Source organism: Tauraco erythrolophus, chromosome 7, assembly GCF_009769465.1.
Source record: "Tauraco erythrolophus isolate bTauEry1 chromosome 7, bTauEry1.pri, whole genome shotgun sequence".
In the NCBI taxonomy this organism is placed as follows: Eukaryota; Metazoa; Chordata; class Aves; order Musophagiformes; family Musophagidae; genus Tauraco; species Tauraco erythrolophus.
In genome coordinates, this window is record NC_141471.1 from 63,336,149 (window position 1) to 63,362,947 (window position 26,799).

The 26,799-nt window shown below is 38.9% G+C and overlaps 1 protein-coding gene across 2 annotated transcripts in view; it reads right to left on the minus strand.

The window, feature by feature from the left end:
- Window positions 1-26,799, minus strand: part of SLC9A3 (solute carrier family 9 member A3) — a 52,758-nt gene that overhangs the window by 10,632 nt on the left and 15,327 nt on the right. For both annotated transcript variants that reach the window (XM_086614396.1, XM_086614397.1), the window contains exons 2-10: window positions 17,736-18,038; window positions 13,001-13,161; window positions 11,255-11,333; window positions 10,265-10,442; window positions 8,733-8,953; window positions 6,559-6,761; window positions 5,536-5,625; window positions 3,584-3,654; window positions 1,250-1,379 (exon numbers count right to left, since the gene is read on the minus strand). In XM_086614396.1, coding sequence (XP_086470522.1) covers window positions 1,250-1,379; window positions 3,584-3,654; window positions 5,536-5,625; window positions 6,559-6,761; window positions 8,733-8,953; window positions 10,265-10,442; window positions 11,255-11,333; window positions 13,001-13,161; window positions 17,736-18,038 — 1,436 coding nt within the window. The remainder of the gene's footprint in view (window positions 1-1,249; window positions 1,380-3,583; window positions 3,655-5,535; window positions 5,626-6,558; window positions 6,762-8,732; window positions 8,954-10,264; window positions 10,443-11,254; window positions 11,334-13,000; window positions 13,162-17,735; window positions 18,039-26,799) is intronic.

Genomic DNA, 26,799 nt, shown 5'->3' on the forward strand with positions numbered 1-26,799 from the left:
TTATTTCTTGAGCTCAAATGGTCTGAAAACTGAATGGGTAATTAAAAAAATCTCGAAAGGAAGTATTTGCTTATCTTGTGGACCACTCCTCATTTTTCACACCAACAATTTCTGAATTTATCTTATGTTCTGAATTTAATCTTTGAAAGTCCCTGTTTCACTGGATGAAATCTGCGTGGCTGCAGCTCATTTTCAAAAAAAAAAAAAGACAAAGAAAAGATAGTAGTAGTAGTAGTAGTAGTAGTAGTAGTAGTAGTAGTAGTGGTGTCAGTTGTAGTAATAGTGTTTATTTTAATTAAAGAAATTAACTGGTATATCACCTGGCTGTGCAAATGAGTTTACCTGGAGATTGTGGGCATAGATAGATTATCACTTCAAAGGTCACTGTTCAAAATATTCCATTTAAAACAATCCTCTACACTGTACGGATACTGCACATTTGTGGTGGTTTGAACTAAGGTGGCCAGTTTTGTACTGAAGATTAGGAATTCCTACTCAATCTGTTAATATTGCTCCCCTCTGGGAACAGTACTCCTGCAGCAGGCAGGAGTAACTTCCTTCCATTCTATAACTTCAAAAATTTCTCATGCTGCACATCTTAAGTTTCTCTAACTTCACAATTCTGTGATTGCGTTTGATATCTGTAGTATATTACTTTAACCCTAATTTTTGAAGCGTGGGTGTTGTGACTCCATTGAATTAAGGTTACCCTTCCCAATATTTTTTTTTTTATTGCTGTGATCTGGCAGAATGAGGTTACAGCAGTCCACTACTTCAGTCAGATATCCCCACCATTTGGAAGCGAGCTTCTTCAGATCAGATCTGTCATCAGATAGAACCACTGCTCTGCAGGAGCCAGATTCTGTTGACACATTCAGAAAGACAGTAGTTTGCCTGATCCCTTTGGAATTACAGTATTTTTTCATGCAATGAAGACAGAAACAAAGTCACTCAGTAAAATCCAACAGAAAAGTGCACCGGCATAAGTACAATATACTCATACATGGGGATCAGGCAGAATACTAAGAACTACAGCCATCAAACAGGTGATGTTGGGACTCAAAACACATTTAGGGAAAAAAAGCAGAGCAGAAATGAAAAGTTTTTTTTAAAGACATCTCCTGCAATATATCAACTTTAGGTTATATTATAAATTTAAAAAAAAACACAAAAAAACACAAAAAACACCAAACCAAACCAACCAAACCCCAAACCATACTATAATACGTCGACAAGTGTTCATAAGTACCTCAGCCACATAGCTAATTGCATCCTTCAAGTTGAGTTCATGGAAAACATTAAGGATCTGGTCTCTTGATTTTTGAGCAGACCTTCTCATCAGTACTTTACTGAGGACTTTCCTATCAAAATTGGACCACCTGATAATTTAAACAGATTGTGTTAATGGCAACAAGCAATTTTAGTTCCGCAGCATTTTTAGTTCAGCATAAATGATATTTTTGTGAGCTAAGCACTTTGGAAAAAATGGCGAACGTAGCGATGTGAGGGATTTAACGTTTTGAAGCTTTTCAATTAGCATTGAAAGAAAGTTAAGGCAAAGCCTGCTATAGAGCTGTGCAGCTGTCACAAGGCATTTAATAGCTTCCCTTACCCGACACTACTACCACCGCAAGAGTGCTATGATTACAGTATCCCATTTCGGAGTCACCAGGACATTTTATACCCTGTGAGATCGTGCTACCTTATTTTTCCACTTCTGATTATGCATTGTTACATTTAATAGCTTCATTTTAAAAGCTTAATTTTCTTTGGAAGGGAATCTGCTTTTCCCCAGATGTATCGTAGGACAGCCAGCCTAGAAAAATCAGTTCACACCAACAGTGCCCTTCTGAAAGCGCGGGCAGGGGGCCTTACTCGTGCTGTTGATGTACTCGGGGAGATAGAAGTGATGTGTATTTTCTCTGATTTACACTTCCAAGCTTGTCTGATAGTAGGATATCTGCTGTTTCATATTTAGGCTGCAGAAGATAAAAGCTGCTTTACTTTCCTCTACCTTCCTCAAGACTTTCTCTAAAGGGCACAAGGGCAACTTTAGAGACCATTCTTCAAAGTGATTCTATCCCTTTGCCCAATGGCTAGTTCGAGTTTTGACTTTTTATTCAGACTGTTGAAACCTTTTTGTTGTTAAATATTCACAGAATTGACAACTATTCCTCTTCCCTAGCCAGAAGATCTGACAAGCTGACCCTCCTTCAGGCTGCCACACCTGAGCACATCAGTGAGGATGCTCGGGACTGACGTTTCTTCAAGGAAGCAACACTTTCATGTATATATAGTCCAAAAGAAGCAGACTTAAGGTGGTCTCATTCAAAACACATTAGTCATCAAACCACACTCTCAACCACGAGTCTACATTAAGCTACTCCTTCTTCTCTTGTTACTCAGGGAGATTACTTTCTGATAGCTAAATAGTCAAACTCCAACCTGCCACTTCAAAAATATTTAGCTCCATCTTCAAGACAGTGTTTCAAAACGGGGGATTTATTCCCCTGTATTGTAGCCTGCTGAAATCCATTCCCAAAAAGTGAACTAAAAATTTAGACCGAAAGAAAGATAATGTTATTTCGGAGGCATCATGAAAATTCTTCACTGCATAAATGAAGCAGACTGTCCCTATAAGTGGGTACAGACAGGTGAGCAATTCTGCTTGGGCTCAGACACAGTTCACCTCCACCCTAGGAGCTGTATAGTTGTATGAGCGTAATGGCTTTTGGGTTGGAATTGACACTTCGAGTCAGCAGAACTTGAGCAGGTCAGAACCGTGACTGCACCTATGAAATGACCTAACTCCAGGGACAGAGTTAAAACCCCCTAACCTCACATAACACTCTTCAAGATGTCCAGATCTAATGTTCTTTTTTTCATATTTATTAATCTAGTTCATGGAAGTCTACCCATCACAATGGTAACTCTTTGTGTGCACTTCAAAGAAAATGGTGTCTGTATCACTAAGCTGAGTTCAAGTTGTGTTGGAGGGGACCTTAAAGATCGTCTAGTTCCAACCCCCCTGCCATTTTGATTCTCTCAAGGTGAATCAACTATAAACAGAGGGGGATGGAAATAATCTGTAATATTCATTATTAGTTTCAAACTAACAGGCTTAAGCTATCCGAGTCATTTCAAAGCATCCTCTGCCATCACTTACAGAGGTGTTGAACACAGCCTTTGTAGAAATAAGATAAACAACTAGCACACTCGTAGTTGGGGCTTTTTTGTTTTTTTAGTGTCTCCACACACAAATAATGTATTACAGAGAAGGACCAACATCAATGTTTTAGGTTACACCTTGTGCAAATGGCCAGTTCTAAAAGCTTGAGAGAAGCTGATCCCTGGATGTGAACTAAGTCATTTGCAAAAGCCTGATCTGAACTGTGGAAGGAAAAGAAAAGATTCCAGTTGTGCCGGACAAAAATAAACTATTTTCACATTTGCTACATTTCCAGTATTTTCAATATATAACCTGACATCCTTGCTGTCCCTCAACTTACAGGCTTAAAAAGTCATAATTTACAGATGAGATTTACTGGCAGTATTTCAACATTCCACGCTAGTTACTACTTACTTGTCTCTCAGATAATTATGTCCTATTTGTCCAGAAATGTCTTCTATAGCAGAAAGAATGTGATCAAAGGCCTAGGAAAGTGAAAGTGGAATTAATATCTTTACAGAAACAACAGGCATAATTAGAAAATAGCTCAATTTATGTTGTTAGAACAGGCGACTATGCAGAATAATTTTGTTGCTGCTAAGCAGATTTTTCTTCCCCAATTACAGAAAGGCCAACTACTATATGCTTTTCTTCAAAGGGCCTGAGCTTTTCTAACCAGTTCTTTACAAATTCGCTATTCTTGAGTTACAAAGGTCTCCGCAAGAAGGTACTTAAGCCCTCATTTCAACATTCAATTTTAAGACTTTTTCTGTCTACTCATTTCACCATCTCCATTTCTGCCCTGCGAAGTACATCAGCCACTATTAATGTCACTGATTAAAAAAAAAAAATTAAAATTTTGAAATTCTTGAAAAATTTCCCCGTTGTTTCTTGCTAGACGTTTCAGGATTCCATACTTCCTTCAGAGTATAAGTAGGCACCGTTCTTTTGCTATCTAGGGAAAAATCCCATCCTGGGTACATTAGATGGCTGATAGAAATTCTGAAGTTTATAACTCTTGATTCAAACCAAGGCAGATTCAGGTAGACTTTGGTCTTTTTCTGTAACATTTCACTCTGAACATTGGAGTGATTACTGCAGAATAAACAGCATGCTAGGTTTAGAACAACATGGGTGATGTGGATTAATCCTGAACATAGTATTAACTACTTTCTCAAGAGATATCTGACATGGAAGTGGAGAAAATTGTGTTATAAATGAGTTGTCTCCTTCCTACTCCCTGAGAACGGACAGTGCTTCCTCTCTCTGAAGGCTGCAATTTAGGCAATTCCAGGAGCACTGTGCCTCCTGAGACAATATCTGCTGGAATATGCTAGGAAGCAGTGAATCGGTACATACAACTTTACAGAGCGTTGGGATTAACATTACTAGTCGGTCTGCACTGCTCGCGGACGTGGAAAGGTGTATCCCATAAATGTAGACAGACTGTATTTCTTCACCTGGGGGAAGAATCCTGATTTTCAAATAGTAAAATATTTGGATGGAAATGGAAATTTGAATTGCTGGATAACACAAGCAGAATGTATTATTCAGTAGTCTGTAAAAGAATTCCTCAGAAACAAACCCTGTCCATCACTGAGTTGTTAATTCACTTGGGGTAACCTCCAACATGAAAACAGACAAGATTACAAGCTCAGACAAGAATGTGTTAAAATACTCAATGCAGGGTAGCTGTGTAAGTCTGAAAAGTTTATGAATTAAAGAAGGCCACGAAAGGTGTCTCGCAGTCTTCCATCCTTTACCATTCATTTGTATTGAAAATGTATGTTTTCTTTTACTGAATTAAAAACTTTGTAAAGTCATGTGAAAGTGAATTGGAAGAGATCATGTTTCAAAATCTTTCAAAATGCACACAGCATTCACAATGAAGTAAAACTGTTACCATTAATCTGGAATTTCAGGATGTAATTAACACCTGCACTGGGCACCAGACCACCTTTCCACGTAACATGCAAGCTACGAAGCCTGCTTTCATGCCTTTTCCGTAAACAAACACTGTTTAAGAAGGAAAAATAAACTTACTTCGCATGCTTTGCTCTTTTAGATGAAGAGAAAAAGCATATTCCAGAATATTCCATATTCTGTTTCCCCAGTACTGTCAGCCCCACTAAATTCTCAAGTGAAAGACCAGAACCTTCAGGCAAGCATCCCCTGACAGGACTCAACCCAAGGACAAACTACCCCCTATAGATAACCTCTGAAATCCTTGAAGGAGTTTGCACTTGAAATTTAATTCTCCCCTCCCTTTCAAAAAGAAATTTTCTCTTTTTCTTTTTTTTTTTTTTGTCTTAAGGCGCTCTGTAAAAATCCAAAAGATATCAGAGTTTTGTTTAAAAATATCTTACTCTGCCATGAAGTTTCTCGTTCAGTTTTGGCTCTCTGTGTTCAGTTTTCTTCACTTTCAGCCACTGTACCAAAGGCTTGATTGTCAGTCCCTAAGCATTGAAACATGGTGATAAATACTTATTTAATTATACTAATTATATATTAATACTTATTAATTATTTAAATACTTATTAATTATATTAATACTTATTTAATTATATTAATTATATATTAATACTTATTAAATACTAGGAATTATCCTAGACTTTCCTTCAGCTGGTCATTGCTAAGGAGAAACAGAGCATTTTTGTGTGTTATATGGTGGTTCTCATACTTCCTCAGTTGATCTCTGTCCCCTTGAGAAGATAAAAATAACACAGCACCCTCAGCTCCTGTTACAAAGGTTTCAAAAGACACCAACCAGTGGAAAAATAGATTTTCTATAAGAAAACTATGGTAGTGGAAGGTTTAAAGTATTTCCTGCACCATTGAATGTCATATTTTCTGCACACATCGAGAGTTCGTGACAACAGTTAAACATTCTGTAATAAGTTTGAGAAAAAATTCCAAGCTGGTACATACTGACATATCTCTGTTTAAATTAATGTTGGTTTTTCATCCAGAAAGTGCTATTTTGTTCGGATGCGAAATACTTTCCTGCCCCACTGCTTACTGTTATATTTTAAAACAAGGATTTAAGCTTGGGTAGACCAGCTAAATGACTGTATATGCCCATAAAAAGGACTGTTCCCTATAGTTATTCACATGAGGTGAAGAATGTTTAATCAGATATTAACCTGAGCACTATTAATACTGAGCAGATAAGACTGAAGATTTTTTAGCACAGAGGAAATTGTGTTTTGTCCCTGGTGGTGCCATATGAAAACATAAAATAGGATCTTTGTTACTAAAATTACAAATTCAATTATGCTTTCAGTTCAGTGAAACAATACGCAACCTTCAACCGCGAACTGCTTTAAGCGTTCGGTACTTTTAGGGGACTCCTTCTCCTTGCAACAAGCATGCTTAAGAAGTTGGATTACCTGGAAAATAACAGTAAAAAACACAACAATGATAGTTGTGCTGACAAACAGGTTTCTCTCTTTCACCGTGTCCACATCCAGAAGCACAACCAGAGCAAAAGCAACCGCTCCACGTAGTCCCCCGTACGACATCACCACCTGGTCTATTATCTCCAACTGGACCATTCGGTAGTGGTTAAGAATCCATGTCTGTAAAATCACACCTATAAAAAACAAATGCCAACATGTTCAGAAATGCCCTCAGGAGAAGTCAATATCCCAAACGTGTGTAACAGACGTGGTACTGCCACTCTGCTTTCATAACTAATTCTCTACGCCGTCTCCTTTCTCCCTCTGTATTGCTCCGCTGCCAAGGAGGGCTGGCCCACTTGGTACCCTCCCCTGTATTTTTAGCCAAAGGAATTGGAGAAAGCTTCTCCTGTGAGCCAGCAGCTCTTCTGAGACTGCTGCCCTCTGGCATAGGCACTACAGGTGAAATTCTGCTACGTGCCCATCTTTGAAATGTGCTTGGGATGGCAAATTTGCTTTGGTTGGGAAAGAATTTCTGGCACCATCATCAGTGACAGGCACAGAGTCTTTTAACAGAAAGAGAAATGGGTTGAAACGGTTTTGATGTAGGGAGGAGGTGTGGTGCTCTTCACAAATCACTGAAAGTGACATTGATGTCATTGTCCCATGGAGATTTGTGTAGTCGTGCTAACGCTGTCTTCAGCCCTACAGGTGGGATGCTGCCTGCTGTAGGAGACCAGAAGCTCTAGAAATCACATCTCCAAGAGCTCCCACCATACAGAAGGAGAAGAGAGCAGCATGGCGTGCGTGTCCCGCTGCGGCCGGCCAGGGCCGTCAACTGGGGCAAGTGAGATATTTGGCTTTTTAAAGGACTTTGAACTTGTGCTAAGGGAAGAGCATGGCCACTGGTGGAGGGGACCTTGAAAATTAATTCGTGCCACCAATCTGACTCCTCCAAGGGTGTGAGAGCTGCAGTTACGTAAGGCCCAATATTATCAGATCTCTAGTAATTTATCAATGCCTAAGTTCAGTTGCTTTAATGGATGTATGTTGTTAATGCTGAACATTTGCTACTTAATTATCTATCACACTTATTACAGGATTATTAACAATCATTCCAGGAACACAACAAGTGGCAAAGTCAAGATCTGGAAAACACATTTAAACACCTCAGACGCATCAGCGGTTACTGAGAGGTGGCTGAACGAACCATGGGTGTTCAGAAATACTGGTTATATTTAGAAAGGAGGACATGAGGCCAGGCCCTTCACTCAGCCTAGGAATCTCTAGACAGAAGAATACAGGGTCTAGAAAAAACTGCCAGATAGATAGATGCCTTACCTTTTATTTGAATTTAATTCAAGACGAATAAGCAAATAAACTCGTTTAATTTATTCCCAGATATAAATACATACACCAAATGACTATGTCTTACTCTCTAGAAGTACTTCATTCTATGCCTTTCTTTTTTGTGATTTTAGCCCCTTTGCTATTTCACAAAACAGTGATTAAACAGTAGAACTACATAGTTGGGCAAATCGTCGTTGGTATTTTGAAATGTTTGCAAACTTGTATAAGCCCAGTAAATTGACAGTAGGTAATCCCTACCTGCCACAGCCTTATTTACTCAGTTTTTCACCAGTCCCTGGGAATTACTTCTTAAGCCAGAGAACCTGGGGTGTAATTATGTATGGTCTTACATCGCTGTGTGTCTCAAACCTGAAGTCAACCATAAAATTAGCTTAAGACAGTCTTTTTATTGCCAAATTGAAAGAGCTGAAGGAAAGAGATGGCTGACAGGACTCACATCTTTTGTTAGGCTGCAAGTTAAAGGACAAAGTCCATTTCGCTGGGAGATTTTGCAAATACCATGTGCTGGGTCGACAAAGGTTAGCCGCTGGACTAGTCAGATCCTCACACATCATCAGAAGTGAAATCTTACTATATTTTCAGCATATGATGAAGCTTACTGCAGAAATCTACCCTCCTAACCCAAAACTAACCATAAATTCAACTGAAATAAATGGCATATTTTAAAAGGAACAAGTCTAGAACTCCAAATCCTTTTTATCTCCCCTCTTTTTTTTTTTTTTTTTTGGCAAAAGAGTATGTGATTGCGTCAACCATACGATGCAAGGACAGCAAGAAGATGATCATTGGCTTACCAATAACTCTATATACTGAGATGAAGACCAGCGTCAGCAGAATAAAAGCTGTATTCCAAGTCCAGATTTCTGGATTTACAGCTGAAATTCCCAGGAACATGAAGATAATAGTTTCTGCTCCACTGGCCATCATTTTCATGGTATATCTTACAGTCGTGGAAGATTGTTCAGATATGTTAGCCTTGACGTATTTCTGACAACAAATGCCGCAGAAAGTTATCCTAGGGGGAAAAAAAAATAAATAAAACTGCTCAGAAAATATTTGTTGTAACATTTCATATTATTTCCATCTGTATCTCACGTAGTGATAAAACCCCACCATTAATTATTAATTTCTGAGAAAAAATACACTCGGGAGCCATTGTGAGGTCTAATCTAGGTAAAAAGCACAGGTCAAACATTCATCCTGAGGTGACTCCACGAGGTCTGAAGACAGAATTTTGTTATATTGTAACAGACCTTGAATCTCTTCAGATTACCATGCTGCTTTAAATGCAAAATTTTAAATCTTGTTTACATGAGACTAAACAAATGATCTGTCTGAAGTAAGATTTTCAGATCTTGAACGTACTTACTGCAGCATCTACAAACATGACAAGCAAAACCGAGAAGAAAGGTATGCCAGGAATCAATGGACGCTAAAAGAAGAAAGACCACAGAGGTACTCAAGCCAAAACAGGCAAGATTTAGGCAAATCTTAACAGGCCAATCAAGACAGTGTGAGCAGCAAATAATGGCCATTCACATAATGCCTTAGAAAAACATTAGTTTAATTACAAATTATAGGGAAAGATGTTCATGCAAACGCATAATTTTTAGTTGTTGAAGTATTGTTAATCACAAAGAGGAATTATTCTGTATTCTGCAAAGGAAGTTCTCATGTTGCTCAGCAGAGAGGGAAAACTTGTATCCCTCCTCAAGGCTGAACGTCAGCATTTGCAAACCTATTCTCAAACCTCTATTCTATTGAGATTTGCAAACCTATTTGCAAACCTCTATTTTATTGAGTATTACATGAGGTTTTTCGTTTAGAAAAAGACAACCGAGTAGGGATGTGATAGAAAAGTATAAAAATCATGCATGGAGTAGAGAATGTGACTAGGAAAGTATCATGTACTGTTTCTCATTGCTCAAGAAATAGGTGGCAAATCTGAAAGAAATTAAGAGATGCTTCTTCAAACTCAGTGTGGGTGCACTGGAAGCCTTACTGCCAGAGGGTGTTGTTGATGCCAAAAGTTTACCTGGATTCAGATTAGATCTGTCCATGGAAGTAAGCTCCACCAAAAGCAACACAAATATACAAATGTTCCTATTCCTAGTTCCAGAAATTATTACCTCAAATTATTACCTCCAAACCTCATGTAATATTCAATAGAATCTACTGCAGCGTGAAGATAGGTGATATTCATCATAAGCCTCAGGAGTGTCATATTCCAGAGCCGTCTTACATAATTTAGGTTTTTCTTGCCAATGTTTTTAAAAAGCATAATCCTTTCTCAGCCCCTTTGGAGGCAGTAATAAAGGCGACTTACGCAAGGATAGCCGAAAGAGAAAGCATCTCTGCTGTGAGGTAGGAGAGGTAGGAAATGATAAACACGAATCCAGGCTCAATGATTCTCACGTGCTTGGTGAAACGACTGACCAAGGAGAGCAGGAACGCAAAGAAAATGCCCACCAGTGTCCCACCCAGGCTCACTACGAAAAATGACACTGAAAAACAAAACCAAACACAGTTTAAACAGTAGAAATATAATGGTGTGAACCAGTTCTCTTCTGGTTTACAGCCAGCTAATGGGAGAAAATTTTCAACACGTCAAAAATGATTTCTAAAATGCTAAAACATTAGTTGCTTTTGAGCACTTGGTATGTGAATGAAGCCTTCTGTAGAAAAACACGTGCTTACTTTCTGTTAAGCCTCACCATTTACGTTCATTCAAAACACACTACATTTCTTTGAACAATTGTTTTCCCCATGTTCTGTAAACAATTCCGAAAGCCTATCAAGGAATATGCCAAAGTCACTGTGACAACATTGATTTGTAAGATATGTAGCATCATGTCATGTTTGGAATGGGAAATAGTGACTAAATTTTTAGATAAATGACATTTCTTGATAATCACTGGCAAACATTACTTGATGGCAATCCGTGATAAGGAGTGAGAATGCCCATATGCAATCTCAACTTTCCTGGAATGCAGGGAGAGCATCGGCTGAAACTAAGGACGTGTTACAAAATACGAAGAAAATATGTAAAGATGTCAAGTTCGGGAGTCTTAACTGAGCTCCACATCTGTTGAGTGTCCTCAGCAGAAACCAAATCTGATTACGTTTCCCATACATTCAGGAATTATTCACTTACATATTTTCTTAAGATGTTTGTCTGTGCCACAGGAGTGTGGGACTACGAGAGACAAGGGAAAGGGCTGAAAAATAACAGTCACTGATAGCACAATAATAATATTTTGTTTAAAAGTCTGCATGTGTACATCAGTGATGTGATACGGAACTCAATTCTACGCACCTATGCCTTTGACACATTCAATCCCCGTCACGTTCTCTGGACCTATTGTAACAAAAGATTTAAAGACATCGTACAGCACCTGAAAAGAAAAGTAGACTGAGTTAATATTGATTCCTGAATTAAGCCTATTAAGATAATTTCATTATAGGTCCCAACATTATGAATTCTGACACTCTGTATGACTGAGGGTAATTCTGTGTGGAGGGAGAAGATTTTGCAGATTTTTTTATCAAAATGGAAAAAAATGCAGTGGAGCAAGAAGAAACAAAATTGTTAAAAAACAACTTTCTATTTCTTATTTCAATATGATTTCTATCTATAAGAAGCATTGTTACATCTAGACATGTTTTCTAAAGCACTTTGCACTCTAAAACCCAGGTATTTGACAGGTTTATTTAATTGCTTGTATAAGATAAATAAGATAATGATATGATGCTAATAATAAGATACTGGATTGAAATAGGTTAAACATACATAAAATAAGTCAGGCATCAAAGAGAATAAACTATAATAATTGTACTAAATCTTTTAGAATCATTGACTAACGTGATAGCGCTGAAAGTGAAGAATTCATCTTATCCATACCCCTGCCTAAGGATGTTTGTATGGGAATCATTCTTGACACATACTTGTCTAAGTCTTAATTCCTCCAGTGATGGAGGAGAACTTTACTACGGCTTGCTTAGCTTTCCTTGTTGCACCTAAGTTTGCTAATTCTTATCATATTTAGCCCAGTCATGGCATACAGGTTACTTTGCTCTGTAACAGTAATTTACATATTTACATTTAAAGAATTCTACATCATCCACTTTCTTCTGTCTTCCAGTCTTTTCTTTTCCAAGGTACGAACTCCAGTTGTTTCAAACTTTCTCATAGGCTGTGCTTTTTGACTCTTGATCACGCGTACTCTTCTCTCCTGGGTTTTCTTCTCAACAGGAGATGATCCAAGAAGCGAATTGAAGATCTACAGCAACTCAGCTGCATAGCATCTTTCTGCCATAGGACTTCCTGGTCCCTGCCCACTAGCACTGTACTACAAAACTATTGACTATTTTATTCTGAGAAAAAAAACGTATCAAAAGAAAAGGGTTTCAACCAAAATAAAACCATCAGAAGACATTTGGGAGTCTTCTAAGTTTATTAAAGTCTATTAAGTTATCCTCTTCTTTCTAATGAAAACAAAAAAACCCAAAACCAACCACAGAAATTAACATATTACAAAAACACTCCACCAAACCAAACCAGAAACTTTCTAAAATGTCTGTCAATTTTTCCCAAATTGGCTCTTTGTTACACATCTGTTTGAGAAACATCTGATTGAAGTAAAAGAGAGGGAATGGGCATAAGCACTTTGGTGAGTATTCTCTCTCTCACTGTCTATATATCTCAGGTAGGCTTATAAATTATGGAAAGAGTATAAGCATTAAAAAAAACAACAGCAAAGAAAGGCTGAAAATTCCTGGAATTAATTTCAGTAAGTCATGAAAGCCCTACTTGAATAGCAAAGGCAAATAAAACATACGCATCTGAAACTTCATTTTAAATATTTTTATGCTCACCCATCCCAGGACTGTATATTTTTGTGTGACTTACAGGCTCCAAATAGCTTTCATGCTCAAACATTTAATCTTTGCAAGACAGTGCTTGTGTACACCCAGATGATACAACATTTCATTTAAGGGAAAAATACACATCAGAAGAAACTCTCTAGAGTTTGGCTGACCTTGGGATATGTCATTTACTTACCACGGTTACAGCGTCATTCAGAAGGGATTCTCCGAAAACAATGATGAATAGAACTTCGTTGACATGGACTTCTTCAAACACTGCCAGAACGGCTACCGGATCCACCGCGGCAATTAAGCTGCCAAACAGGAGGAAGTCCAGCAGTCCAATATTCAGCTGGCCTTCAAAAACAAAGCAAACAAAGTATGAGCAGAGTCAGCTCCGTGTTATCTATAGCGATGACAGACTGCGATGTTACAGATAATGCAAAACCCTTGAAAACAGGGATCCTAAGGCATGAGCTGGAAAGCACGGCACAAGAACAACTTAAGTTCTGCATTGTGTCGCCTTATATCCTTCAAGGTTTGTTGGATCCAGGATTGGCCCACGTGGATCAAAGTTGATTCTGGGAGCAGTACAGTCCTGTTCTTATGGCAAGGCACTTGAGATGAGTGTTTTCAGATCTAAACTGGCTTTCTATTTGTGTCTGATATGGTTTATTGAAGTTGAGTAAATTATCTCGAGATAATAGAATCATAGAATGGTTAGAGGTGGAAGGGACCTCAAAGATCATTTAGTTCCAACCCCCCTGCCATGGGCAGGGACACCCTCCACTACACCAGGTTGCCCAAAGCCTCATCCAACCTGGCCTTGAACACTTCCAGGGATGGGGCATCTACAACTTCTCTGGGCAACCTGTTCCAGTGCCTCACCACCATAATAGCGAACCATAACAGCGAACTGACAAGATGGTCAGAGGAATATACCAGTACTCTTGAATTAAACGTTCCAAAATACTTCATGCCACAGGCCAAATTTGACTCTTGGTCACTAAGAACTGCTACAGTGGGACTTAACTGCACTCAGTTCAGTTAAACACCACTTGTGGCCTCCTCCTTCAAGTAGACATTCATTGACAGGTGCAGTTAAGCCACTTGTTCTCAAATTATGATTCATGAGACCACTGTTAAATGGTCCACAAGTGGACCATGAAAGTAGATGAAGGCCTAAGATGTACCTCAACATGTTTGTGTTGTAGCCCCTTGGGAATTTTAGCAATGATTTCAAAAGTTTTGGAACTACAAAACTCTGGTGATAAAGCAACTCAGTATTTATGTAGGTTTTTTTAATCTTCTTTTAATTATTAAGGTTATTTTGTTTAGTTTTGTTTAGTTACGCAAACAGACTGTGACAAGCATCACTATCATTTCAAAAGTAACAGAAAAGGGAGAGCCACAAACATCGCTTTGCTCAGCTTCCTAAATATCTTGCAAACATCTTTCATGCAATCCAGAGTGGTATCTCAGTCATTTTTTCGGGGCAGCAGATTTTTGAAAGAGTAGAGAACAAGAGAATTCCCTTTGTGTTCGTTAATGGATGGAGAAGGAAGCAAGTTTCATTAGGAGGTGAGGAAGCCCAAAACTATAGGAGAAAGAGCAGAGAAGGAATATATTGAGAGTTCATTCGTTAGAATATAGTGCAGAGGTCCATGCCCAAAATTAATAGTAATTAATTTAATTAATAATAATTAAAAGTTGTATCAGGCATGATTTCTACAGGTGAGAGAGAAACCCACCTGATTAAATGATTTAGAAGCACGAGTCAGACAATGACAGTCAGAAGGATCAATATTGCCCGTAAGGTACGTCCTGAACAACACGGCCACTCCTCTAGCAAGAGCTCTTACAAGATAGTTTTTGAAATCTAGAATGTTTAGTGCTTGGAAGGGAATTGAAACAGAATCTAGGTTCCAAATGTTTTTGATACAGAAGGGCATGGGCATATTTACTCAAGAGAAGGACACTTGGATAGGAGTTGACAACACCCGTTGCACGCGACAACGGCCAATAATCTGGGGCAGCTGCAGAAGTACCTGTTATCTTGGCTGCTCTTTGCCAATCAGAGCATCCTCAATGTCTTCCATTTCCAACATCCATCCATCGTTTGCATGGATATACAACTACTCTGTGTTTTCAAAAAGATGAATAGTTTTGCTCGCTCTTGGCCACATTGGGCTGTGAATGAGGACTGAATCTATCCATTTTAGTGTGAGAGAGGAGCTGAAGGACTGAGCCAGAGTCTGTGCCAGAACTTCTGAGAACAGCCTTGAACCTGACTCTAGGTAACAGTTCCATCGGGTGGTGTCCTTCTCCACTGTGCTTAAGGAAGGAACAAGCCCAATGACAATAACTATCAAATATCAGAGTACAACAGAATGTAAGCTTTTACAATAAATTGGCTCACTGAGATTGCTTATCTTTTTTATATGTTACCAAGTGTAATCATTGGTACATTCTTTGAAGACTTGCAAAGCTAATGAGCAAATATTTATGGAGAAGTTAGGACACATCTATAATTCCTACAAAGCAGTGTCAATAGGCATGATGTTTCTAAATCAGTCTTTTATTTAGACTAATAATGCAAGTTATATTTCCAAGTGATACACGACCCAGTGGTATCAGAGGATCACAGAGGATCGCTCCGGAGATCCTCCAGATCACCATAGCCTGGAGTGACTAGCTACCAGCAATGACACCTGAGCAAGGTGAGCTCTCCGGGCCCAGTTTAAGACTTCTACATGTATTCAGCATATTCTGTACAATTTTCAGATTGTACAGAAAAAACTTTTCCAAGCATTAGTCACAACTACAATTATTCCGCAGAGAAGTGCTGCATGAGTTAGTTCTCCAGCAGATGGTGAACAGTTGTGGTGGAATCAGCCAGGAAGGTTTAGGATTGGATACTTCTTCCTATTCTCTGAAAACAAACTGGTATGGCTGTTTGTTAATAGTTAAGGTGCTAATCTTTTCATTTCACTTCTAAAAAAGGTTTTCTTTGTTATTATCACCTTCTCTCTTTTTCTTCTGCAAATTATAGTGTCTATAAGGATACTGAATGTAAACAAAGAGCTGCTTTTATGCTTGTTTACGTAAGAAATTTGTGGAATCCAACTTGGATTATGCCCTCTCGTATTGATGGACAGTACTACGGGCCCATTCAACAGTAAAGCTGGAAGTAATTTGATTTTAGTTCATCTTAGTCTGTAGTGGATATACATTCCTACATTTTAATGATATTACTTCTAGCATTATTGACTCCAACTGTAGAAAAAGTGGGGTAGAAACAAAAGTATGCCATGGAACTTCAACCAGAGGCTGCTATGAACTCTTCTAGAAACTGAGTAACTCAGCATTCTCCTGTCTTCAGCAAGTGAGTAACAACAGCAAGGCTTTTCACCAAGTGTGGTGCTTGGATCTTGCTGACGTCTTGGAGGTCAACACAACGTGTTTAGTGGGTTAGTCAGTATGTGTCGTGCAGATATTTTAAAGTCCTACTTAGACTTGAGAGTTCATTTGTTAGAATATAGTGCAGAGGTCCATGCCCAGAATTAATAGTAATTAATTTAATTAATAATAATTAAAAGTTGTATCAGGCATGATTTCTACAGGTGAGAGAGAAACCCACCTGATTAAATGATTTAGAAGCACGAGTCAGACGTGCTGGTTCATTCTCCAGTCTCTCAGCTGGAGAATGACACAGTTTGAATCAGGGACAGGCTTCTCTGGCCTTTTCCACAGCTGAAATTAGAACTCTGGTAGGTTATAATACGTCTTGGTGGTAAAGACAGGTCCCCACAGTGTACCAATTAACGCTCATCCTAACCATTTAAATTCGCCAGGCATGCCAGTCTATTGTCTGCCTTTGATGATATCTCTATTTTTAGCTTGGAGAGCTTCAGCTGCGACCTGTGGTAAGGGCTGATTCGCCTGTTTAACTGTAAGCTCAGAGTTCTAGTATGTGCTGTCACTGAAAGATTTACATAATGATGAAGCAGAAGACGTAGCCATCAAATCCAGCTTTTACAGTCAGTTGAGAATTGTTTATGGATTGGGAGGAGAGCAAGAGGTAAATGGATCTTTCACTTAAAACAAAATGTGAGGAAAAAAACCCTTGACTTCCCATTTCACATGTCATAAAGAAGTCAATGCTTTTCCTTTAATGATTTTATTCACATATTTTTAAAGTAATTATCATTTCCCAGAACGGGTTGTTAATAAAATATTTTGGGTCGTATTTTTTAAATTGTTCCAGGCAGCTTGGATATTTAAAGAAAGAAATCCTTGTCCAATCTGTTGCAATAGCAATAACCCTTTGTCACCTTTTTTGTTCCTGAGAACTTATATTTAATTATAAATGTGACATTGTGAGTGCAATATTCAGAACTGCTCTGTGGTGCCTCTTCTAGCAGCCCTTCTACTACGGAATAACTCGGACTGCATCTGACACGTGGCTCTGTGTGTAGCTCCCAGCTACAATTTCTAGCCTCAGAAGACAATACAGAGATGTGTCACACATACATACCACTCAGCAATCTCTGCTTACTTACTATTAAAGCTGACTGAAGGAAGACAATACCATTTCACGGTAACTTTGAAGGTATTTATCACAGCAGAAAGAAACAAGCCCTTCAGAGTGTCTTTTTGTCCAGATATCCGTTCGCAGGATTGATCCTGAGCCTTATGCTTGAGCTTATGCACACATTTAGAGCCGGGAAGTAGGAGAGACACAGGTTGGAGCCCTTTTTGGGCTTGCTTCAGAGAAGATTTCTCAGATCATTCTTAAATTTGGTAAAAAATATTACAAACGGCTCCCCTTGAAATCGGGTTTTTCTGCTGAAAATTGTGAAATTGTACAGCATCGCTCACAGCTGGCACGCAGGAACATTGCCAACTGTGCCTTCGCATATGAAACTTACCCATTATTCCTGTCCGATAGACGCCGTAGAGAGACAAACCAGTTGTGGCAGCATTCCAGACTGTCCCAATGACCGCGTACAAAAGGATGGAGCCGAGGTTTCCAAAAAACAGTCTGTTTGGCATAAAATACCCAGCATCCAGAACAATGGGGGGCAGCAGGTAGAAGAAAAACACGGTGGGTGTGAGGGCGAAGGAGGCGATGTGATCGGCCGCCCACACGATGCCACCGAGGAGGAGACCAAGAGTGATCAGCAGGGCGCTCTCCGGAACCACCTGGGTGACTCTGTGGGACAACTGGAAAACTGCGAGGAAAGAAGAAAACAGTTTGTCAGAATGGCAATGAAGAAACAATCTGAACAACAACTACTGTTGGCAGTTTGGCAATTTGGACTCCACGCGAACTTCCTGCTTTCATTGCTATTAGACCCAAAAACACGCATGGGATACAGACAGGGTCAGAGCCCAGCCACTTATAAAAGAAAATTAAAATTTTTGGATTTTATCCAGCATATTTCTGGTGATATGAAACCAATATTCCACAACATCCATTTCCTTTATTGGCTTATCTTCTCCGTACAAGATCTGTTTAGGGAAAGATGGCATCCTGTGCAAAGCAGTAAGCACAAGACTGAAAAGAAACCGGTAGAAGTGCTGGAAATGTGTGACTTCGTAGTTTACTTCTGTATCTAAAAATACACATCTGACCTCCCTACATCTCTCTTGAAAAATGATCCATGTACTAGCAGGCTTATTGGAGGATGGGAGAAGAATGCTGAAAGAAGGACTAGTTTCAAGGCAACTCTCTTAAATTTTTGAAGAATGTTCCATGACAATGTAGCCTGCAGCAGAAGCAGAATGGAGCTGGTATCATAGGATCATAGAATGGTTTGGGTTGGAAGGGACCTCAAAGATCATCTAGTTCCAACCCCCCTGCCATGGGTGGGGGATCATGGGATCATGGGAGATGATCATGGGAGATCCCTTTTGAGCCTTTTCCTCAAAACTTCCCTAGTAAGGATTTCAGTTAATTCAGAGGCTTTCTGGAGGGACAGGGGCTTTAGTGGTGCCTTATTCATATACGGATATAGTCGTGGGAGATGGTTTGGCAACAGGCTACTTTCTTTGGCATAAACGGTGTCATCAAATCTAGTATCTTACACTAATATGTCAAATCTGTTATTAAAGATGAATAATATATGGTACCTGCAAATATTTGTGGCAACATAAATTTATAGTGCACTTGTTAGGTATCAGATAAAGGGAAAAAAGTCAACAGAGAGAAGAACAGAGAAAAGTCAAGTCTACAAAGAAAGATGGAACACGGAAAAGGAGGAGGTGGGAAAGGTGTTAGATAATAACGAAGCACAGGTGTGTTAACTGACTTTCTTGGGATTTCTGTGAGATTTTCCTTCAGTTTATCTTAAATATTGATGTGTCCCAGATGATCTGAGCCCTGGCCCTTTGTGATACTGACCCAGTAAATGGGTTTTTACTTATATAGCTTTGTGTTGAAAATCTGAGTTTCACTCTAGCAGGAAAATTCTACTAAAAGCCACCAAGTTTCTCCTGCTTTGAGCATCAGCCTGGCACCGTGCTGAAGCCTTTACAACGCTAACGCAAGAGAGCTCCAAACTAGCTTGCACAAGAAGCCATCAGTAAGAATTCCAACCTTTTAAGGTATAGTTGAAGAATCTTTCCCATGACTACGCAGAGATCTTAAGCCAGGTTACTTTACTGAAAGACCATTGTTTTTCCTCCCAGCCAAGTATTTGTCCTGGTCAAACATTTACTAGTTACCTTGTAGAGCGTTTTAAGGGACTTGTTCCTGAACTGTCTGTCTTCATCCTAGCTGCATCTACACAGGCAATGTTAGAAGCATCATCCATCACTATGGTAGCCCCATAACAAGATGGTTCCAACTAGTTGTATAAGCTTCATGGCCTCATTGGAATGGAAAACGTGAAAGGAAAAATGACAGCAGCCTGCCTATACCAATGAACATGGATGCTAAGTGTTTGTAGAGAAGACTTGAAAACTAAGCCATGTTAGAACACAGCTTCAGAGGGGGATTCAAACAACAGCAGTCACACATGAAAGCAAACCGCACTCCAGTTTTCTATATCACTTACGTCACGTAATCAGCAGCTGAATAACACCTTACAGAAACAAACACTGTGGTTTTTCCCAGTTAGTTTCCTCTCTTTATAATAAATAAAGAAAAACCAAACTAGCTACTGTTCCATGTGTAAAAACTATAGCATTTAACTTTTCAAAAGTCTCTCTTACTGGTTATTCTTGATTCCTTGAATTTCCAGTCAGTGAATTATCAACTAATTTATCACCTCACAGAGTAGGGATTACCTCCTTATCCCTGAAAATGAATGTTGCTGAGCTAGTCTTACTAACCCAAGTCTGTTTTTCCCACTCTTTTGCAGATAAGCCATGACTACAAGAAGTGGAAGCTAAAAATTTGAAATAAACCTGTGAAGGCTTTTCAGAACTAGACATTTGGGAAGAAAAAAACCAACAAAACAAAACAAAAACCCACACAATGTCAGATAAAAATTCATGTTCTGTAGAGTTCTCACCTTTACAACCAAAACCAGTTTCTCCGAGTGAGTGCTGGGAAACCAACCTGATTTTCATTATATCACTGCCTCCTCCTAGAAGTTGCATCTTCCCATATGCATCATATTTGTCTGCATTCCCTTTAACTCCAACCGACTGATTATCTGTACCAGATTTTAATACTATCAGCAATAAATTCTTCTCCTCTGTTAGTTAAGGAATGCAGGTTGTGGACAGGAAAGTTATTGCATGAGTCGAAGCTCTAGAGAAGCCTCTTCACTTTTTGTGTTTGGCCCAAGCAAAAGCTGAGCACTAGACCGTGTTTGTTTGAAGGTAGCTGCCTGGCTAACCCTGCAGGCAGGCAGCACCAGTAGGCTTAACAGAATCCCAGTGTGTGGAAACATAAACATATGTAAAAGAAAAACTACACTACTGATGAAGTTCAGTTAAATAAATAGCTTTAGACTAAGATGTAGCTGGAACTTAGATTGAAGGTTGAGTTCGTATTTGCACTCACAGTGATTGATATTTTTTTCTGGCTATGTGCATAAAATATATTGAACCAAGATGTGCATTATGAACAGTTATTACATTTACAGAGACAGATGAACTCCAAATTCACTCCTTAATGTTTTTTTTTTAAACAATTTATTATCCTGAATTATGTCCCTAACACATTCTGAGTGTGTTACAAACTGACATAATGATAAGCACATTCACTTCATAAAGTTTGCCTTTATTTGCTTAGGAGAGACCCAAAAATACTCCCACAAAACAAATTATGTCCCCATGACAAACACTTCCCCATCCCTGGAAGTGTTCAAGGCCAGGTTGGATGAGGCTTTGGGCAACCTGGTGTAGTGGAGGGTGTCCCTGCCCATGGCAGGGAGTTGGAACTGGATGATCTTTGAGGTCCCTTCCAACCCATTCTATGATTCGATGATTCTAACTGGAAGCTTTAATTACATCTAAATGTCTAGTATGACTAGGTGTTTCACCTGACTGTGGAGAAAAATACAATCCAGCAATGAACAAGGAGTTTAGTTTAATTCTGTTGTGAAAGAAATTACAAATATCAGGAAGGAGAGCGTGCAGGGCTGCTCAGATAAATTACCAGAGATGAAATTAAGTCTCTTTGCACTGCTGTTAATAATGAAAAGTACATAAATATATTTTAATGAGGAGAGGGAAAGAGCAAAGAAAGAAAAAATCATGGCCAGTCCATGGCAGAAGAGAAATAACAGTGCATGGGGCAATCTTGTGATCTATAAATGTTAACATTTATCATTAAGAATTCCTCTGCATAAGTCTGGGCACAGTATCAGTGGAAAGGTTCAACATCCTCCTTCCATCCAGTACATGCCAAACCTGGCTTGGAAGTGGGCTGGACTGGCTAGTGGGTAAACTGGGTTTAAATTCAAGCTGAGCATCACAGAATAAGAAGCTTTCTACAAAGATAGGAAACAATCAGATAATATAAACTTCCTGCAAAATTTTTTTCTGACATTTCCTTTGAGATCCAAGAGAAAGGACTGTGACACTTGACGCATCTGAGAAAGACAAAACAAATTAGCAATCTCTGATTTCATGTCTGGAACCAGTTTCTTTTGACTCAAAAACACATTAAGTTACTTTTTATCAGCTTTTAAAAACACAGTAACTTGGATTAAATCCTTCAGTGGAATTTACAGCATTCAGTGAACTACCTGTTTTTTTCAAGGCCATCTGAGACTGCTTTGCAAGAAGTGATTCAACAGAACGACCTTTTTCTCACTCATTAAATCAAGGCAGAAAGGACTAGGTAAATAGCAAGAATAATAAATAAAAGAATAATAAAGAAGAGACAGTGTACAATTCATGCTCAAGTCACTTAATATTTGTAGACACATGCACAGAAAGTTTTCTAAAGTAGGGGTTTCCCATATTTCTTTTCAAATTATCTCTAACAGCATGTGTTTTTATTGAATACTTATTTTTGCTTATCAAGTGAAACATTTCAATGACTTATTTCTAGAATTTTGTGCTTTGTTTCCAGCCGGAATGAAGAATTCAAGATAGATTTGCCACCTTCTGAAAATACAGCTCTGCAAAAATAAAAATCTGAAACTACCTATTTAATATACTGTTAAATTTCAGGATTTATACAGTCATTTCAACACTATCTCAAGTGACTAATGACATTTCCATTAACTTTGTTAGTGTAAAATCAAGGCCCCGAAAACACTGAGATAATTTTTTCAGATAATATCACTGTCCCAGTCAAGCACAAATCCTGCTGCACGTGCACAGTATGCAACATGTCATCCAGAAAAAGATCAAGAACTAACCTATAATAATGCTACTAATTCTCTGCTGAAGTTTCTTTTCCACGGATTTTTGGATAAATTCCAAGGAATTTAATATCATAATATTCTATATTATTATATTATAATATACAATAATTATTATAATAATAAAATAAGAATCTAAAATAATTTAGATTATTAAAATACTTTCAACCTCTTTTTTTCAGATTTACTCTTTTCATAGCTCCCACGAAAGCACAGGTATGAATTTGCAAACATTTCTCAGCTCCTCCTGCCACTGCTAGTGACAAGTGGGGGTCCACCATATGCATTTTTGATGGTCAGCTACGCACTGATAGCACGCTATTAGTCTATTTTTCAGTTTTGACATATAAAGATGAAGTTATCATGTTAAATCAAGCTATAAGTGCTTCTAATTTGAGATCCAAGACTTGGTTCCGTGTAACTGGTCAGAACCCTTGCTATTGACAAAAGCGGGAGCAAAACGCTGCAAACTTCTCTTTGTTATTCTTTACAGATACTTTACAGACATGCAAATAATGGCATCTCCAAGGCAGTATATAATTAGGTTCCTGTAATGGCACAACATAGATGCTACTTGAGAGGAGACACAAAAGAATTCCATGGAAAAATATTCTACCTAGAGGGAATCTTTCTTCTAAACGTCTTCCAGCAGTTGGATTCTGACTGGCAAGCATGAAATTTTGCTTTCTTATCTACCTGTTCATGTTCTCCTTAGCACTATAGCAGGGGAATTATATTTAAAAACTGTTTAGTTCTACCCTTTCTGCACTTTTTTCCAGTAGTGCCTTCTGCAGATATATGTTATTGTTTAAAAACAGAAAAAAAAAAAATCTGAAATATATTCCAATAGCACAAATGGAAAATTTGCTTTACCTTCTCTGTATAATAGCTCGAACTATAATCAAATACCAGTTTGTGAACTAAATCGATCAAGCGTAGCTGGGCAGTGACACAGTTCAAAAGCCTCTGGAAAGTCCCAATCCATTCCTATTATGTTGGTCTACCCAACTAGGGAATGGCCACACCGTCTAAAATATAACATGAAGCATACATTTCCAAGAAGGGATCATTTTGCTTCCACCACCCGTAAAAGGCACGCATCCCTGGCCACTCTCTTGCTCCATATCTCCATGCAGTGGTTGGTGCCATCTCCATGCCTCCTGGGCAGGTATGACAGCACTCGTGGTGTAGCAACTGTGTGGAGATGCTGGGGAAGAGACAATTGTGTATTTTCTATCGTTTTTCCCCCGTTTTGTATCTGCAAACTCCTTTAAAACATTATTGCAGATTCTTAGTGTTGGTCAGTTTTTTCCCTTTAAGCTGCATATGCAGGAGATCCAGACACCCTGACCTCCCCAACACCTAAAAAAAAGAAGCTGATCAATCACTGTTCTAGAATGACTTCCAACTCTTGATTTACTAACAGGCTCACATAATCCCTGATCTTTACTGGCTGCCTGTGCTGTTCGCTGTGGTCCTCTCCTGATGGTGAGCACAACGTACATCACCTACTCCGGACTAACAGTGGGTGTTTGTTAAACAACGGACAGTACAAACTCTTTAGGAGACTTCACTGTTGCAACTGTTTAGAAAATTGCTTGACAATAACAACCATTAATTTTTATCTTTCTTTTTTTTTTTTTTAAGGAAGGTGACCTCACTTCCGCTCTTCAGTCACCTTATCTTCTGTTTGATGGGCAACTTTCTTATCACTTCTACAGCTTTAACCTCAAATTTCTCCAGAGGTTTTGCTACTTCTCCTTAAGTATTTGGTGTTGATTGCTATCTGTTTCATATATTCATTCGAGAGCACGCTCTTCTGATAAACCCACTGTCTACTTACTCCACTCTTCTACTAAGAGAAGGTTTTTCATCCAACTTCTGTCTAATGAAGTTTCCTGTCTTTATATTTCTCTTAACTTTTGCTATGGCCCCTTTTAATTCTCAATAGTCCTGCCCACCCCCTAGTTCTCTAATAAACTTCCTGCACTTGCTATACTTCATTTCTTTATATTCATGCATCTCATTTTTTGCTCTGTCCTTATAACTCGTATTATTTTCACGTGACTCTTATTATTCTCACATTTTTGCACCCCTGTGCGCTGACCTCAGTTGTACTGGATCTCTTTTTTAAGATCTCCTTCATGACTGGTCTATGGAGGTTTTTTACCCTCGGCACATTCCCCAGCACAGGGTTTCCTGCCTGCATAGCCCCAGGCATGCCTCCCGACTAATTACACTTGCTTATGGAGCCTGCACAGAGGATCTAGGCATTTTAATTATGGCCATAAGAACCAGTAGAGCTATTTGGTTGTGTAGCCAGGCCCTACAGTATCACACCACCGCATTTAACGACTCTCATTTTGGAGGACTTTTGCTCCAGCTGAGCCTGTATGAAGGCACACCAGCAGCCCCCATCACATGGTTAGAGACTTGGTCCTGACTTCGAGCCTGAACTTGTTCACAGCTGGTTTATATTCATTTTCCTTTGCGACAGTGTTATCAATTTTCTGAAATAGTTCTTTTCCCTCGTGTTGAACCCTCCATTTCCTATCATACAAGCACAGAGACAAACTTATTCTCTTTTTGTTGCTTGTCCTCGGTTTGTTAAACTAAATCACTTATTTTTAGTCTTCACTTCAGTGTTCTCTGACTGTTTCAATCCGAGTTCACCTTTGTGGACTCACAGTCACCAGAAACACGGACTGCGTTCTGCGTGAGTCACAGCAGGAGCAGTCCAGCAGCACTGATAATTTCCCATCACACTCTATAGTCCAGCTCCATCCTGGATTCGTTATCACATCGGTGACTCACAGTCCTGTATTCACCTCGTACGGATGTGTCCCTCTCTTCTCCTTCTCATTCACCGCCTCATGTGGAAATTCTTGTCATGGGTCCCCAAGTGCCACTGCCCTCGATACAACTGTGTTTCATCCCCTCCCCAGTCCTCAAGATGGTATGGTATGGTTTGTTTAGTATAATAGCCAGATCTGGGTGAATACTGAGAATGCCCAGGGCAATCTGTCATCAGAAACCCTCAGAGGGATACCCCGCCTCTTTGTGCAGTGGTAATCCAAAAAAAAAAACCCCAAACCAAAACCCTGCACAGGAGCAGTTCAAAAGCTAAACTCTAGTGATTTCCACGAATAACCTTCTTACAGCTTTGTACTTTATCTCATCCTTTCCTTACCCACCTGGACATAAACAATTAACGGTCATTCTACCCTCTGCCTTATTCACAGGTGAATTTAGGTCTAAATAAAGGTCAAAAAAAAAAATCTTCCATTGTGTTCTAAGAGCAGTTTGGTTGAAGTATGGAACCAACGCATCAGGAAACTGCTTTTTCAGTCCGTCCAGGAAGCGTTTGAGCAGACTCCACATGGCTGGAGCTGATCATTATTGCCTGTATTTGCCTTTCTACTCTTTATCGGGCTCTTTTTTCCTGGTCGGCAGACTGATAGCGTCTTTTATAGTCCTTCAGATTCTGTTCTGCAGACCTTGCAACAAGGGTGTTCTGCAAGTCTTATGAATTGATTTTACCATTTTGTATTGTTTACATACAAGTGGCACAAAACCTTCAAGGGAAAAGCTTTTACTAATTTCCTCTAAACAATATTACTTAGACGAATCTTAAATTATTTTCTTAATCAGTGACTTTTACTTCTATCAAATCTAGCAAAAATTGAAAGACATTGAAAAAAATCTCAGAGATATTTTGTATCTCTGAGATATAAAATATCTGAAGAAACTCAGAAGTATTATATACGTGTAGTGTGTGACAAGCAGTAAAAGCCGTTTTAGGTCCTCGGGTACTGTCTTAAAACACACTACATGAACATAACTATTAATACTACTCGTACTTAATCTTGGACATATTTTTCCTAAGCAAGACACAAAGTCCTTCGTATTTGACTTGTTTAGATTAACTGGTTTGAGTTCAGTTTTATCCGGCTCGAGAAATCTTTCTTTATTTGTCACATACGTAACGATCACCACTTACAGAGTGTACAGCATTGTAATGAGCTCATTAAAGAGGAGATTTTAGGTCGCTGCTCTTTGTAGGTGAACAATTAACAAAATACGTTAGCAATTAAAAATGCAACCAACATAGAGGTCAAGGTTCTCAGCTGATAGGTCATAACATAACAAGATAGCCCCAAGTCAA